Source organism: Cryptotermes secundus, unplaced genomic scaffold, assembly GCF_002891405.2.
Source record: "Cryptotermes secundus unplaced genomic scaffold, Csec_1.0 scaffold954, whole genome shotgun sequence".
NCBI classification, from domain to species: Eukaryota; Metazoa; Arthropoda; class Insecta; order Blattodea; family Kalotermitidae; genus Cryptotermes; species Cryptotermes secundus.
In genome coordinates, this window is record NW_019727792.1 from 91,141 (window position 1) to 109,326 (window position 18,186).

Below are 18,186 nucleotides of genomic sequence, written 5' to 3' on the forward strand. Positions count from 1 at the left end.
CACCCTCTATCGGCAAAAGTTGGCACTAACTTCGCTGACAAGCGGCGGTAGCTGGGTCGGTATAGTTCACTTGCGGACTAAAATCACGTAGTTGTTTTGTTTTTGTTTTATAAACTGGCAATTTATTTTTAGTCTAATGCAATTGGCCTCTAATCATTTCAGGACTGGCAATTTGTCCCCGTCACTAACTCACCATTATCTTCGAGGTAGGCCTAATATGAAAAAATTGTGGAAAATAATAGAATAAGTGGAAAATGTCTCGAGATTGGAATCCTACACCTCTAGGATACGACGCAGAGGCGATTGGCGTTTATGACAAAATTTATTCTCGACAACTGAAGTAAAGTTATTTTACGAGCGTAATCTTCAAGTAGAGAGGTAGGTTACATCAGCGAAGGAGCAGTAAGGCTATAAAAAAGGAGGTCTCAATACTTGCGCTTTTGTTTTCTTTTGTGTTCCTCTTCGGAGATGACTTCGACTCTCAGTTACGCAACAGTGTATTTTAGCCATTTTGTAAAAATCCTTCGACCGGTCAAGGCTTGTATCTTCTTTTTCTTCTTTACTTCCGTTACAACCATGGGTGGACCTTGGATCTTCCACGGTCTTCATCCATAAGCTCTGGAGATTTCGTAACAGAAGACTTCCCTGGGGTGGGGTTGTAACCCCACGACCAAGCCCTCAACCTGTAGGACCATGAACTGCACTTCGTCTGGCCCCTACCCTTTGACTTGTCTGGCAAGGGTGTGTCTACCAGGAGCTTACGTTACCGCCAGCATAAATCTCCGGATCCCTGGGGCATGAAAACCTCTCCACGTTAAAGCGACATTCCTCGAGAAGGCAGATTTGCATCTACAGAGGATAAGAAAGTAATAAAAGAAGACGAGAACTCATCCACGCCTCAACTGTGATTGGAACCCAAGAATTCAAGGTTCGTAAGAAGACCACAATCCCCTATAACCTTTTGATCATTGTAAGCGGTACAACTTTTAATAATAAAAAACTCAGCCTCCAACAGAAATGAGTACCAGGAATCTTCCTGGTGGTGAAGGGCGGCCGGTGCGTAAGGCTTACAACTTCACCGCCATCTGTGAGCCGATTGTCTAGAAAATGTGAGAACCCCGACCTCTCACAACCCTATGGGCTTTCACAGCCTGTTACAGGGATAGCTTTACTTTTTTACTTTCTTATCCCTGTAACAGGCCGTGGAGTCCCATAGGGTTGTGAGAGGTCGGGGTTCTCACATTTTCTAGACAATCGGCTCACAGATGGTGGTGAAGTTGTAAGCCTTACGCCCCGGCCGCCCTTCACCACCAGGAAGATTCCTGGTACTCATTTCTGTCAATCAATTTCTGAGTCAATCCCAGGGCCATAGTGCGGTTGGAAGGATTAGGACAATTGAAAACTCCAAAGACCTCATCGAGAGTCGAACCCTCGACCTTCCGACTTGTAGCATAGTGCCTCAACCAACTGCACTACCGCGTGCCCCTTCACAACTTGTAGTATCCATTTCAAATATCAACCTCCTACACTCGCCCCGGTCTCTCAAGGCGATTCCCCACCAAGCTGCACAATGTGCAGACTTAACAGCGCATTACCCGATGTCAGAGACAGACATTAAATTCAGAGGTTCTGAGCTCACTGATACAAGATGGTAAAGCTGGTGGAACGTCAAGCTGACAGAGAGCTCTAAATACGTGGAGCTTTATTTCTGCGTGCACTTACGTCTCCGTCGTGTGGGATTTATTCATAGAAATGACTTTATGTCTTCTACATCGCACAGGGACGTTCTTACTTTTGTTGACAGGTTCACGGCTCTAGGTCATGGTAAATAACAACAATAATATGTAGGATCCTCCCGTTGGGGCATTGTAGGCTACTGTTTACAGCTAATTTATGTTCAAATTATAATCCAGTAATGTCTGAAAGACGGGATAGATTAATTTCATGTCAATGTTGGAAACCCCTTAAATAGGTAAGGTCTGAGCCCTGAAATAGTTTATCTATCATTAAACAATATAAGAAACAAACAATACTCTCACATTTCTTAAACTAATAAACTCTTTTATACTGCATTTTTCTGATTACTCACTTAGTCATAACCAGTAACAATGACCTCCTACATGTCGTACTTCCCCACCAAACGCCTACGAACGGTGTCGGAGGCAGTCCTCGTATTTTTCTTTTATTGTAAAAAAAAAACATGTAAATACGAAAGAGGCCTAGGCAATGCCCATCCGGTGCATTCCTCGTAATTTTGAGAGTCATCCGTAGAGCCATCTATCGTAAGAGTCTCATAATCAATTTTCACGTTGTCTGGCTCGCTGGTTCGACCATACTATCATCAGGTGTCGCTCGAAGATAATGTTCGGTAGTCAAAATGTAAATGATGAAAAGTAATTAAAAATTATAGTTTGCGTACATAAATATAGTTTTGGAACGTATATTCAGTTTTGAACACTTCTGATAATTCATCGAATATAAGTCATGCTGCTGCTGCGATTATACGTGGCTGAACGGTTGTCCAACCAACGAGTTTATGGTTAGGGAAATATTCCGGGATTCTACTGTGAGTAATAACGTTTCTTCGAAATGATATTTAATATGTAAAAGCAACATGGGGCAAGGAAAGAGTCAATTTACGGAAGAAGAGTTACAGGACTATCAGGTAAAAACATCACATATGTATACTCGTATATGTGTGTGGCTCTACAGCCCTTTGTTGGGCCCTGGCCACTTTTCAGTTTCTTAATCCAATACACAGTCGGTAGGACACCTTGTTGCAGAACAACACAGACACAGAATAAACGCACATAGACATCCATGCCTTAAGTGGGATTCGAGCAGGCGAAGACTGATCGTCATGTACATATTATACATAATATTGGTTTGATTAAAATTAGTGGATTGGTTACCTTAACTCTTCTTGAATATAAAAAATTGTTCATATTTGTTACAGGACTTGACTTACTTCACCAAGAAAGAAGTCTTGTAGTAAGTTATTAAATCCAAAAATTCACATTCACAATCAGTATGCATGTCATGACTAGCATATGAGCACAGTTACACTGATACTGTGACATTTCAGTCTGTATTTTTACTTTCAGTGCACATCAGAAATTCAAAGCTCTTGCACCAGAAAAAGTGGGGCACAACAAAAATGCCAAACTACCTATGGCAAAAATACTCCAGTATCCTGAACTACGTGTGAATCCCTTTGGAGACAGAATCTGCTGTATATTTAGTTCAAGCCATGATGGAGATTGTACTTTTGAAGACTTTCTTGATATGATGTCAGTGTTCAGTGATGGAGCACCAAAAGCTGTGAAAGCGGAACATGCTTTTCGAATATTTGGTAAACATACCTTGATTAACTTTTTTCACTGTGGTCGCGGTACAGGGACCAAGAAGGCCTGCCCCTTATACATTCATACAAGTATACACAACAGTACTGGGCAACACCTTCACAAACAAACATGTTCCTTTCTACATGGTCCTTGACAAGGGTTATCAGTGGGACAAGTTTAGAAGTTTGTCAGTTGTAAGGGAACAGCCATTCAGGGAGGACTTGAGCACAGAAGCAGAGAAATAGCCAATGTTGGAGCTGTTACCAGAAAACTACTGGTGAAGACACAGGAGACTGAAAATACATAGCATATGCTGGAGTGATCTGTAAAGTGTGGAGATTAGCAATGGTGTACTCACAAGTCGTGTGTTAAAGTGGTTAATAAATCCAATCCAAAACCCCAATGATAGTCACTCATATATGTGACAGTATATATTTTTGATTTATATAATTTTGGTAAATGAGCCATTTTTTCAAGAAATTTTTTAAGCCACATTTTAAGTGTACATTGTGATAGTTGTGTTCACTTTTTTATGTGGACCATATAACAAAAATTCAGGTTACATTACTTATTTTGGAAAGAAAATGTCAAAAGAGTTTTTAGACCTATTCAAGAAATGCAGTTCATATATACTAGTGTGATTTTGAATTTCAGATTTTGATGGAGATGATATGTTGGGGGTAACTGATCTCAGACAAGTAATAGATCGCCTAACTGGTCAGCAGCATCTCAGTGAACAGGACATGCAGCATCTTATTCAGAATATTCTGGATGAAGCTGATTTAGATGATGACGGAGCACTCTCTTTTGCAGAATTTGAGCATATTATCTCTAAATCCTCTGATTTTGCAAAGTAAGTGCTTCATGTTGTGGTATTTACATTACAGTTTTACAGTAAGTAAAGTAGCACATAATTGTATTATATAAGTAGTTTTGAGACCTACTTTACCAGACAAATGAAGAGGTATTACATTTATTATGGTAAAACACATATATAACAATATTAAGTTATGAATGATCAGAAATATTATTTAGCAAGAAAGCTGAACCCTCATTGAACAGAACAGTACTATATTGAAAAAATGCAACACCTTGCCAGCTGCACCACTCATAGATGCTTTTATAACTATGCAAAGCACAGGCAGCAGAGGTTAAAATATGTTCAGATGAAGTAATTATTTAGGAGGGAGACAGATGTGAAATGGGTCTTAGAGAGATAGGATGGGATGGTATGGATTGGATTGATCTAGCTCAGGATAGGGACCAGTGGAGGGTTCTTGTGAACACGGTAATGAACCTTCAGGTTCCATAAAATGCTGGGAAATTCTTGAGTAGCTACAGAATTGGCAGCTCCTCAAGAAGGGCTCAGCTACGTGAGTAAGTATGTACAGACATGAGAAAGCTCATGGGTGCTTTCACACTGTCAGAGAATGTCATTTTATTGGTGATCTTCAAATATGCATCAGCACACAGTACTAATGTTCGCTAGAATATGTTTTCCTACTGTACAAACGATAAGTATATTAGAATCAACACCTAACCATCATTCTTGGTTTTCTTCATGTCACTGGAAGAGTTCAGTTTCAGCTATATAATATGCAAAATTCTAATCATGCTTTCCCATTATTTCAGCACTTTCAGAATCCGCCTGTAATCAACTTCCATATGCATAGGACCGGCTAAGTGTTTACTGCTCAAAGGAAATACACTTTTGATATTACTAGAGCATCCCAAGTAATCTAATAGAAGACTGTGAAATGCGTAATTTATTATTAGATTTAAAGCCTAGCATAATAAGTTTGAATCCTCAAAGCCCAGCATAACTGTAGGAATGATTTTGTAATATATTTATATATGTTTTTATATGCTTAATATGTTTGAAACAAACAGTATACCAAAGATAATTTACATGTTACTCTCTTGCATGTTCAAGATATCTCATTACAGTTCTTAGTTTCATAAATAAGATTTTATAAATGTATTCTGTAATAAGATAAACATTTGTTGGCAATTTTAATATGTGGTCTTGCCACTCCCTTCTTAATAATCATAATACATGTAAATCCACTAATTGTGCCCATCCTCTGCTCTACATTTTAAAACAATTCATATTGGTTCAGTATGTGGACCATAAATCTCCACATTTATCATAGCTGAACATTCAACAGAACTCAAGATATCTCTCTTAGTTTCCATAATCTGTAATCCTATGTAGTTACCAGTTTTTCAGTGTTTGTGAGACAACAGAGTAACTAGCCATGACATACATGTGAGGTATGACAGAAAATACATCATAGGCATTAAAGACTGAGTGTGAAGTAGACTAACAAGCTGCAGGGCCTATATATATCACATAGTACTATTCCAGTCTTTTCTTTAAGGAGTCTAAAAAAGTGTCACAGGTATCTACATGTCTATTTAACATGAGATCACTGCCAGTTCACATTATTCTACCTGTGAACTCCATGTTTACAAGTGTGTCTCAATAAAACTGCTGCTTGATTTTTAAAACTTTATTTTAAAATTCCCATTTACCCATATTAACAAACCATTCATGCAATGCAATGAAGACAATGCAGATAATGTATCATGTAGAAAATGTAAAGTCAGCCACATGTGATAAGTTTCATTTTGGTTCGTTCATTCATGCAAATTTGCTGCCTGTTCATGACTGGAGGTAGCCCCTGCAATTAGAAATAAATTTGAAATATTAAAACAATTTAACAAATACATATTTAGATGGGAAAAATCTGCATAAACAGTTCAAATTATGTTCTGTGTTCTCTACATTCCATTTCATTTAAAGTTTTAATGATTTATTACCTCTTGTTTCCTCAATTCAGTACAGTATTCAAATTATTTCCCTGAGGTATATGCTGCCACTCCCATCAAAAAGACTGCTAGCAGAGGGAATCTGATATAGCTTAACATAGGCTTCAAACAACAATGGAGCCTGATATTCTCCAAATTCCAGTATCTAGCTTCAGCAAAGGCCATATCTTCAACTATGCACAGAAATACACATCTAGACGCAGTCATAGATCAAACTCAGGATTCTTTAAATAAGTCTGTTTCTATACATTTCAGTAACATAGATTTCCCTAACTGTATCACTCAATAAAGTTTAAACATCACCTGGTATTTGTTAATGCTTTCACCTTTGGTTATACTGCAGTGCCATGGGTAAATAACGTGCTTTCAAATAAAATAACAGAGGTATTGCTCACGAGGAATATGCCTTACATACTCATACTTGGAAAAGGGCATGACCCTTCTGGGGAGCTGTGTATTTGTGACTGAAGTACAGAAGGCATATCCTAAGAAGTTAGGAAATGTGTACATATTCAAAAATTCTGGCCATGTCTGCTCCTTATTATCTACAGGTTTTAAATTCTCAAACACAGCCTTTGCTATTCTCTTATAAATGGAATGAAACAGGCAGGTGGAGAAGTGGTGACAATCTGCTCAGCAGATCTTAAGGTAACACAGAACAACACTGGCTTATTCTTCGCCCCTGAAGATGGAGGCAATATGTGCCTCTAAAACGTTGACTTTCAATGGACTACACAGCATTATATCCAAGTTGACAGAACTCTCCATAACCACTGCTGACGGTGCAGGTAACTATGACCTACTTAAGGTCATACATTACAGGCAGTAATGATGCCATCCTCAATGAGGTTCACTGAACTACGGCTGTCTCTAGTGGGGGGTGCATCGGAACACAGCTCTGGGACACCTCCTCGTGGTCCCACTGGGCAACATCATTCTCAGGGTCTGGATTAGTATGACAATCTACAACTGGCAGTTAAGCTCCCATACAGGGCAATGGCATCTTACGACTGGAGCCTCCCACACGGCAGCTTATAACTCTCGGGTATTACTACGGCCTGTCCGGGGACAAAAGGAGAATAGCACTCGTATGGGGGTAGCTCCATCTACTTGAGTTGTCTCCTTAGAGTACCATTAAGGTGCCACAAGCCTTCAGGCTCAACACTCTAAAACAGTTTAACCAACCCATGTGGAGGGGCGGGAATAAGAGGTGGCTTGCCACCCCCGGGGACGATCATTTCATGCAGTTATTCCTGGTAGCAACTGCATGGTTAGCTGGTGTCACACTCCTACTGGTCATCTGGAATACCTCTCTCCCTCCGAACATGCACGTTAGGTCCTGGAGGCTCATGAGGGTTTTATTCTCAACAAGACCAAACCACCTCAGCCTAGGTGTGCCAAGGGCTGCGTGGAACTGGGGTGAGTGTTGTGAATGATCCCCTTGGGCACCAGGCAGCACCCCATTTTATTTATGCCTTCCACCCATATGGGGCACTGCAGGAGGAAATCTTTTAAACCACCACTACTCAGGGACCACAATGAAGACCAAAACAAAAAAAAAAAACAGTCGTCAGGACCTAAAAAAGCAGAGGGACGCCCCTTCAAGAGGTCCCTATGAGAAATGCTTCATCAGGGGGCTGGAAGCTCCAGTGCACCGTTATGGGGCCCAGTTGCAACAAGGGAACCTCCTGTTGAGATTTCAGCAAAAGGCAGGGACGAACCAGTGGGGAGAAACCTACCCGATGTAAAACCAAGGACCCCTCTCTTGGGAGTCAGTAGTACTGATACACCACTGCAGGGAGCTAGTACTTTTGGCATACCCATAACAGAAGGTCTGGAACACCTAGTCTTGAGTAGGTGGACTGCAGCTGGCAAAAAAGGCACTGTAGGTGGGGTGTATTCCCATGGTACAAGGCGAAAACTTATTGGGCAGTACATAACAGTATTCGAGGCAGAAGTCTATGCTATTAAGGCATGCACAGTTGAGAATCTAGATAGATCTATAAAAAAAAGAAACACCTACATTCTATCAGACAGTCAAGCTGCAGTTAAAGCACTTGATACACACCAGACCACCACAAAACTGGTCTGGGACTCCTATCAATCCCTCATACAACTAGCCAAACATAACAGTTCAATTAATGTGGGTGCCAGGTCATGAGGGCATTATTAGTAACAAAACAGATAAGTTGGCAAGAATGGGATCTGAACATCCGTTCACAGGACCCAAACCAACGTGTGGCATCTCAATTGGAGTTGCCATGAAAGCAGTTGGGGATTGCACAAACAGAAATCACAAAAAACACTGGGAATCTGTAATTGAACTCAGACAAGTAAAGGGACTTATACTAGGGCACTCTGCCAGAAGAAAAGAAAGAACTGTCAAAATTCAACACAGACCATTTAAGGCGGGTGGTAAGACTGTTTACAGGACACTCTCGCCTAAAAGGACACCTTTTAAAAGTGGGACTAACAGATGACCCCACTTGCAAACGGAGCCTAGAAAAAGATGAATCAGCCATACATATCCTATGTGATTGTGAGGCTATAGCAACAGATAAATCTACCGAAAGCGCACTACATAATGTGGTAACATGCATAGAAAGTGTGATTGAACACAAGGATTTTGCCTTAGGAGCATTCCTTGACATACCACACTATCAGGAGAGCCCCTAGAGGTGTCCGTGTCTGGGGAGTGTCCTGAGGGGGGTGTGCTCTTGCCTCTGCTGTGGAGCCTGGTCGTTTACGATCTCCTGTGGGGACTTGATGATGATGGGTATTATACAGTAGGATATGCTGATGACATAGCAATCCTCATAAATAGAAAATTCCTTTCAACAGTATAAGAGCGTCTTCAAACAGCTCTGTACACGGTCCAACAATGGTGTGAAAGAACAAGCCTTTCCATCAATCCTAATAAGATGGTAATTATACCGTTTACCAGGAAGAGAAATATAAAAGGCCTTAAGGAACTGACCCTCTTCAATAAGACGATCCAGCTCTCCAGCGATGTCAAGTACCTTGCTCTAGCGGTAGACAAGGGGCTGACATGGAAAATGCAGCTGGACAAGGTCATCAATAAAGCCTATAAGGCTTTTTGGACATGCAGAAGCATCTTTGGTAAAACTTGGGGACTGTAGACGCATGTTGTGCATTGGATATACACTGCAGTTGTAAAACCCATAATTATATACAGCGCCACAGTATGGTGGCCCAGGGTTAAACTCAAGATAAGCAAGGGAGAACTTAGCAAATTGCAAAGGTTGGCTTGCTTGGATATCACAGGAGCAATTCGAACATCTCCAACAGCTGCACCACTGGAGATACTCCTTGGACTCCCCTCCTGCATATACAGTTGGAGGCAAGGCCAGGGCAGGAATCTACCGTCTCCAGAGCAGTGATCAATGGAAACCTAGATTTGATGGTTTCAGACATGCATACATAACTCAGGACATGAGAAAAGAACCCATATTACAAATGGAGTCTGACAAAGTGATACTGAGACATGTATATGAAAAACCATTCAGTCAGATTTCCTGGGAGGAGTGAATGGGAAGACGGGTTTGGGCCCAATAGAAAAGGGGGACTGATCTGGTAAACAGATGGCTCCAAGATAAATAAGGGCACTGGAGCTGGTGTGTTCTGCTATGGCACGAGGCGGAAACTTAGTTTCAGCCTCAGGCAGTACACCACAGTATTCCAGGCAGAAGTGTATGCCATTAAAGCATGTATTATGGAGAATCTAGATATGAACTAGAGAAATGGGAACATCTACATTCTATCTGACAGCAAGCTGCACTTAAAGCACTTCACAAACAGCAGATCAATTCAAAATTGGTCTGGGATTGCCACCAAACTCTCATGGAACTGGCCAAACATAACAGGGTTCAATTGATATGGGTGCCAGGGCATGAGGGTATTGCTGGAAACGAAATAGGAGACCAATTGGCCAAGATTTGAGCTGAACATCCATTCACAGGAGTTGCCACAAAGGCAAACAGGGACTGGACAAATATAAATCACAAGAAATACTGGGGATCCATGACTGGACTCAGGAAAGCAAAGGGACTCATATGAGGACCCTCTACTAAAAGAGTGAAGGAACTGTTGAAGTTAAACAGGAACCAGCTACAATGGGTGGTAGAACTACTTACACGACACTGTCACCTGAAAGATGGGACTAATAGCCCAACTCGTGAGAGGTGTCAAGAAGAAAATGAAACAGCCACACATATCCTGTGCGAACGTGAGGCCTTAGCTTATTTAAGATTATGTCACTTGGGTCAATATTTTATGGAACCAAGTGATTATTTCGACGTCCCCACGTACAAAATCCTGTGCCTCATTCGAAGTGCAGGATTGCTGAGGGGATAATCAGAAGGGGAGGCACAATAGATCACTGTGGTTGTGGTGCAAGGGCCAAGAAGGCCCACCCCTTATACATTCATTCATTCATTCATTCATGAGGCTATAGCTTATTTAAGATTTTGTCACTTGGGCCAGTTTTTCATGGAACCAACTGACTATTATGACGCGTCCATAAACAAATTGTCCTACATTTCATTCAAAGTGTAGGATTGATAAAGGGTTAAACAAAAAAAAAGGGGGGGGAAGCACAACAGATCATTGAAGGTCGCAGTGCAAGGGCCGGAAGGCCACAACCCTTATGCATTCATTCAACCAGTTCTGAGAACTTCAAATTATGGCTTTTGGTTGGTTACCTCAGAATTCATAAGACTTGTGCTGAAATAAAAAGTTTGCTGCATTTTGCTCTTAAACTCTGTTTGCTCAATTTGTATATCTTTAGCAAGCAAACCTCAAATATCTGTAGGTCTTCATATGAAGTGTTTATTTGGCTTAAAAATATTGAAACATGTAAGCAAAATACAGTAAAACTCCCTAATATCAAAGTTACTGAAAATTCATTCAGTGGCTCTCAAATTGTTACATGTGGACAGACAGGCACAGACATGGCAAAGGTGAAAGACATGTTTTTGCAACTTTCTGTTGGGAACACACCAAAAATTAACACTGTGATAACATAATCTTAAGTTTCAACATTGCTAATGCCGGCAATATACATGAACTTCAGCAAGGCATATTCATAAAAGTATTCCTGTTATGCAGTAAACAGGTTGAATGGAACTGTTAACATGTTGAACAGATGCCTACTATTCTGCACCTATCTGGTTATTATCTGATTTACACACTGCTGATTTAATACCTCAGCATTTGCAACAGCACTGAAAGTGAGGGGGATGCCAACCCACTCTGTAATACCTGTGAAGCCACTGTAGGTCCTACATAGTAATTTCATCTGAAACATCCCACAAATCATTAATGATCCCTCAATAATTTCCACTATGAATGTAACACTCTTCCCATTACAGAGGTCTGTAAATACTCCCTACAGACTTTCTGCACAATTTACAAAGCAGAAGTACAGCCAAGTGACACAAAATAAACACCATTCATGCCCAAAATTACAGTGCAATTTATCACTGAATAAACAATTAAAATAACACACTTAAGAACTGCTAATATTATTAATTTTTAGGGAGTAACAGTATCTGTAACTAAGGAAGAGAGTGCAGCTTAAGTTTCAGGGAAGCAGTCAGTATTCTAAACTCCAGTATGACACACAACAAATATATTCTTGACCAGATTTACCATACCTTGTTCATTAAACACTAAAAACTGATTACTTACGGCAACTTCATCCGCATGAATATCCAACAGGTAAAGAATGAGACTAGGATACAGAGAAATCCCACAGATATGAGTAATATTCGATTCAGTTTTGGTGTTGACGGACTGTGAGTATGATCCAGGACAACAAAGCCAAGCCCACCCATGGTGAACAAGAAGCTTGATGCCAAACCTTCCATTATATATTGCCCATTCACTCGATATGGCATAAATGCCACCTAGAATTACCAATATCATATTACTGTAATAATTCAATTCAATTCAATTCTTTATTATTAATGTGCCGAGTCAACAGCCGCAAGGCCAATTACAGACTCAGCACAGTGTAGATGACTGAATTACATTACATNATCTGTTGTTGAACCAACACTAGGTGGTTCTACAATTACATCATAGATAATTCCTGAAAATAAGAAAAGTTTTATCCATACTTGTTAAAAAGTGCTGAAGGCAGATCTATGTATGATATTACATAACATACGAGGGGGGACCCAAAAATAACCGGAAATGACCTGTTGCGCGCGCATGCTTTGTAGTTACGAGTTGTGCTGCTAGGTGGTGTTAGCTGGGGGTCTCCCGCGACTGTTAGTGAGCTGGCGTCAGTCTGAGTTAAGTGGTTTGTCTGTGGTCCTCTGTTGTGTGCGTTCCTGTTTCAACCCTTTGGCGATTAGTGAGATGGCCGACCAGAAGGAACAAAGAGTGTGCGTGAAATTTTGCTTTCTGTTAGGGAAAACTGCACTTCACTCTTCAAGTCGCGGCAAACATTCACGCGGTTTTCTCTTTGGTCATCTCCGAGCAAGCGAGGAACAAATTTTGCAGACACCCGTCTCATGTGCAAACCTTCGGTTAAAATTCGCTGGACCGTGCTCCATGAGATGTTCGTTTCCTCAGAAAGTTGGTCAATGGTCTTTCGACGATCTTCATCAATTTCACGCACACTCTTTGTTCCTTCTGGTCGGCCATCTCACTAATCGCCAAAGGGTTGAAACAGGAACGCACACAACAGAGCACCACAGACAAACCACTTAACTCAGACTGACGCCAGCTCACTAACAGTCGCGGGAGACCCCCAGCTAACACCACCTAGCAGCACAACTCGTAACTACAAAGCATGCGCGCGCAACAGGTCGTTTCCGGTTATTTTTGGGTCCCCCTTCGTATATGAGTCAGGCCTACGCTGGTGAGCATGTACTGAAAGGCTTTGATCAAATTACATCTGTAAAACTACATTTCTGCAACTGCTGGTGTAAACTGTCTTGAAAACAGGTGACCTAGACACGCATGTCTACTAATAAAAACATGTTACAGTAAACTCTCAGTTACCCACTATCCAAGCATCCAAAATTCTCATCCAATCAGCAAATATTTCAAACAAATCTCTGATGCATCTATGTGCACCCACCATACTTATACCTCTTCCAGCCACCACTAGCATCAGCTAGCTACTTTGTGATTGCATTACAGTACACGCATCCAAAATCTTTCACTCATCAATCTGCTGTATCACCTTGGAAGACTCTCACACAAGAATTAAAGTAAAACATGTTTTGACTTTTCTGTGAGGCTTCTCCTCAAGCAACCAGCACATCCCAATCCTCAGACATGCTGGGATGCAAGTAATCATAAAGGTTGATTACTGTGTTGCATAAAGCACAGTACTTCTGACCTCCAACTTCATAGTTATAAATAAACATACCATTGAAAAAATGGCTGACATGAGAAATTCTTGAAAATAGTATCAAGTATGGAATTCCAAATGTAGGTAAGAAGTTAACTTTCAAAAGATGCATCAGGAAATGAAATACATACATGTGTATTACTATAGACTCAATAACCTGATGTAAATAACAAAAAACTTCCTACACATTCATACCAACAACTGTGACACATCACTAATCCTGATCTGCTGATGTAAGGTAACATGGATGTATTCCTGCCTTTAAACCTTCAGGGAACACCATAATACAATGAATGTAAAATTTCCATGGAATTTGGTTTTTAATTAGCTATGTATATCTGCACCTAATACTACTAATTCTAACTCTTAATTCTTGAATTTGGGATGGCTGCTAGCCAAAACAAAAACCACTAGAACTGTTTCTACCGATTATAATATACAAAAGACATACACAAAAGTTATAAGCTGGGAGGTTGCTAACTGTAAACATACTGGTCCATGAAGAAAGCAGTCTTCTGGGATGTGCCACCGTGTAGATGTGGTGTTAACCGACGTTTCGGAGAAACGTATCGCCTCCATCTTCAGGGTAGAAGGAAAAATAAGAAAATCCGCAAGCAAAGAGCCAGTGAGAACATGTGCGAGCAGACTAATGTCTACCCTGAAGACGTAGGCGATACGTTCCTCCGAAACGTCGGTTAACACCACATCTACACGGTGCCACATCCCAGAAGGCTGCTTTCTTCATAGTCACCGCCGTGAAATCCTCAAATCTTACATACTGGTCCATATTCGTAACCAACCAGAATATTAAAATAACAGTATATCTAATACCTATTTCAAACTAAAACAATCGTGTAACAAATATGTACATACAATCAATATTTAAGGTTAGAATAAAAATGCTAACCGCCTGTTACCAAGAAGTATGACAGTAATACAAGAGAAAACATAACCATAGCAGAAGGTTGATGAAACCATGACGGCCTTTTTATCTTTAAATTTGGTACTTCCAGCACATTAAATGGTATTCTGTATAGAATATCCATTATTTACTACACAATCGGTACACCACTATCTGATACGTGTCTCCGGTTGGCTATGCGTTTGAAAAACAAAACACATACACTCTAAAAATTTAACGTAGAAGCGTTCAGAAATATGCCGTCATGGACCACGTTCAGTCTACTATGCTACCGGCAGTACGCAAACATCAGGCGCTGAAAACTTAGTACGTAAAAAATTCGGTTACGCGAGTTGCGGCGATTATAACAACCAAATCATTCCTGTTACTCTAAATAGATCTTGCCGTTCCATAACAAAGGAGTGCATAAAGAACTAATTCCTGACATTACTTGGCTTATCCAGATGAAATTTGTTACTGCAGATTTGCACTAAAGTGAAATTATATTTGGTTTAAAATGGCCCTATAAAACCAATACTTCACACACTCAAGTCCAAATTCATATATTCAGTACTGGCTTGTTGTACAAAACACATGACAAATAATATATGTCCCTGTAACATTTACATCTTCTATAACAAAACATCTGCTGCCAAGTAACAGATTCTTAATAAGCAAAGTATACCCAGCCTTTACTGAGTAACACCATCACAAACATGTCCATGGATGTGATTGGATTATAATACACAGTGCTTTCAGCACGGTCCATGCCAAGAAAAGCAACTGAAAGGCGTCTCAGAGAGACTTCAGGTAGTGAAGGTCATAAACCCAGGTCAGGCCTGCTCTCTTGGCCCTGCATACAGCGTATGGTTTTCAATAACCAGCCCCATATGCTGAAGACAAAGAGAAGCAGAGAAGAGGATTCCAGCTTACGCCGTGTGTTCCCGGCGGTACTGCCTCAGTTGAAATCTAACAGTGACAACGTACACTGAGGTGGTTGTTGCAGTTGTCCTAGTCAGCTAGTACAAATTGGTGTGTCCAGATCCTTTGAAATTCTTACCCTCCACCCTTAATCAGTGTTGCAACATCAGTAAATCAGCGCTAGCTTGTAGGAGTAAGTTCAGGTGGGCTTTGGCCCACCTGCTTGTCGGAGCTTCGGAATGCCCTCACCGGATCATGCAACTGTCCCTGGTTCATGTTCCGTTTAGCGCATACCCCATTCCAAATATTAGTGTCAGTATTATCACTTCCCTGGTACGTTCAGTGTTGGTGGGTAAACCGTAGCTGCCAGCATGGTGATGTCCAAGGCCATTAGATTGGACCCCAAGACATTAAGAGGGTTATAGGCATTGGAGGCCTCTCAGCCCTAAATACATACAAACCTAAAGAAACCCAGGAAACTATACAGAAATAAATCAGAAAAAAATAAATAGAAAAATCAATCACATTAACCATAAAACATAAACGCGCTCCAGTCCCCTATAAGCGCGGAGTCCGATAGCCCTTCATCTGAATATTCAGATTCAGAAATGGCATCTATATGGGCAGATAATAAAACCCCGCCAATTAAAGAAAACCACAGTCAGAACCATGCAGAGCCAACTCAGCCTGGCCCGTGATAGGCCCTTCTGGCAATCGCAGCCTTACAGTGGCTGCAGATGTACAATGCTCCCAAGGTGGAACTAAATCTGTGAGGCAAGGTGCACAGAAACTTGCATTATCTGCAAGAGTCTCTTCTGAACCGCCTAACCCAGATGAGATAGCGGATAATGACTTCACTGTCATTACCTCCAAAATGAGACAAAGTAAAACAAAAGTAAATCCAACCATATCAGAAACCGCCATTAATACATCCTCTCCCACTCCTGACAGTCGTGTTTCTGGTAGCTGTGAGAACAAGAGCCAATTCCTACCCGCTTCCAGACAGAAAATTCTGCCTGTCATCATCCACCACCACTTCCAAGGTGACATGATCTAACTAAACAAAGATTTTCATTTCAAATTCCAGCCTATAGAATAAAAGCTGGCATAGCATGTCAGACTTCAATGTATCAAGATTATCTCAACTTGCAAAGCTTCTTAAAAGAAAATAAAAGTTCCATTTAATCTCATTAAGCACAACGATTCCAAGCCCTACAGGGTGGTTATCAAAGGCATCCCTCCTAAAGCCATTCAGGAAGAACTACTTGTCTTTGGGCTGGCAGTTCAAAATGTCATCCCAATGACTGCGTGGAGAGAGAACAACTCTGCCCATGCACATAATCGAGCTAGACAACGTTCCAGATTTTGCAGCTGTCCCACCTGTTATATCAGAATCAATGTGGAAGCACCATGCCGCCTCCATGTGCACAATGTGAGCAATTCTTTCATGTGGCAGCAAACTGTCAAGCCCCTCCACCTTTTGCAAACTGTGCAGAGGAACACTGCTCATGGCAACATGAAAAATGTTTTGAACCGAACTTCATGCACTCTGTGAAAAACCTGAGATCACAGCTCAAAGTACAGAGGTTGCCCCTATTTTCCATAACCTCATGAGAAAGGAGATGAGAAATAAACTTCAGCTTGAAAAGTTAAATACTAAACCGAAAAATCGCCAGCCTTCTAATACGGGCAGAGTGCGAAACTTATTTCAGTCTACCCAACCGGAAAATCCTCCCTCCAAAATCCTCCACGACTATTCACCTGAGTCCCGGAAATGCTTGGAGCAGGCCTCTGAATTTTGCCACTACACAATTTTCATGTTTGAGCAAACTGCAAGCAACATCCCATTTGTTTGTGGTGTGGGGGCAGCCACCTACACAAGGAGAGTCCTGAAAAAGGAAATACATCTTCCACACCAGGATGCTGCAACTGCCAGTTGGTGAAAGGAGAGAAAGCCCATCCTGCCAATTATCGAGGCTGCAGATACGCAAAGGAGAAAATGCAGAAAAGGAAGTCAGAGAACACTCAAGACTGCAATGTGAAGGGTGTTCTCAAACTTCGCCACCCCAGGTGTGTCTTTCACAGCAGTGCTCCAAGGCAGTACAGGGCAACAGCAGCGGCCACAGACAGGTGGCAGTGGCAGATCCATCCACGATGGAACCAAGGATCCCTGCACCGTTACACCAACACAAACAGCAAGCAACAGGTCAGTCAGTTCAGGCACCAAATGTAAACAGTTTGCCTCTAGAAAATATGTTGAGCATTACTAACTGTAGTACAGCAATTTATGACAGAAATCAGTGGTGCTGTCAGAGGACGAGAAAACAGTGGCCATTACAAAAATTGTCTAAAACCTCATGAAGCAAAATGACCACTAGAACTGATAGGCCAAAGCTACTAAAGATAGGGCATAATCTGCTGTACTGAGCCTGGACTAACAAGCCTTGTACGAGGGGGGACCCAAAAATAACCGGAACCGACCTGTTGCGCACGCATGCTTTGTAGTTACGAGTTGTGCTGCTAGGTGGTGTTAGCTGGGGGTCTCCCGCGACTGTTAGTGAGCTGGCGTCAGTCTGAGTTAAGTGGTTTGTCTGTGGTGCTCTGTTGTGTGCGTTCCTGTTTCAACCCTTTGGCGATTAGTGAGATGGCCGACCAGCAGAAACAAAGAGTGTGCGTGAAATTTTGCTTTCTGTTAGGGAAAACTGCAGCCGAGACTTCAAGTCGCGGCAAACATTCACGCGGTTTTCTCTTTGGTCATCTCCGAGCAAGCGAGGAACAAATTTTGCAGACACCCGTCTCAT

At 41.3% G+C, this 18,186-nt stretch overlaps 3 protein-coding genes across 3 annotated transcripts in view; 2 read left to right on the forward strand and 1 right to left on the reverse strand.

Moving 5' to 3' along the window:
* The first annotated feature begins 2,308 nt into the window (after window positions 1-2,308).
* Window positions 2,309-5,855, forward strand: LOC111865027 (calcium and integrin-binding protein 1). The gene is made up of 5 exons (XM_023852730.2): window positions 2,309-2,665; window positions 2,957-2,991; window positions 3,105-3,352; window positions 3,999-4,197; window positions 4,977-5,855. Exons 1-5 carry the CDS (start codon window positions 2,615-2,617, stop codon window positions 4,996-4,998), a joined length of 555 nt encoding a protein of 184 aa, XP_023708498.1. The 5' UTR covers window positions 2,309-2,614; the 3' UTR covers window positions 4,999-5,855.
* LOC111865029 (oligosaccharyltransferase complex subunit ostc-B) lies at window positions 5,843-14,725 on the reverse strand. The gene is given in 4 exon segments (XM_023852731.2): window positions 5,843-6,028; window positions 11,886-12,103; window positions 12,197-12,288; window positions 14,471-14,725. Coding segments are annotated over 4 exon segments (468 nt in total). The 5' UTR covers window positions 14,610-14,725; the 3' UTR covers window positions 5,843-6,009.
* Window positions 14,726-15,868: 1,143 nt separating this feature from the next.
* The window catches only part of LOC111865025, a 4,842-nt gene continuing 2,524 nt past the window's right edge, over window positions 15,869-18,186 (forward strand). Inside the window, exon 1 of the mRNA XM_033751655.1 lies at window positions 15,869-17,591. Coding sequence (XP_033607546.1) covers window positions 17,385-17,591 — 207 coding nt within the window. The 5' untranslated portion in view covers window positions 15,869-17,384. The remainder of the gene's footprint in view (window positions 17,592-18,186) is intronic.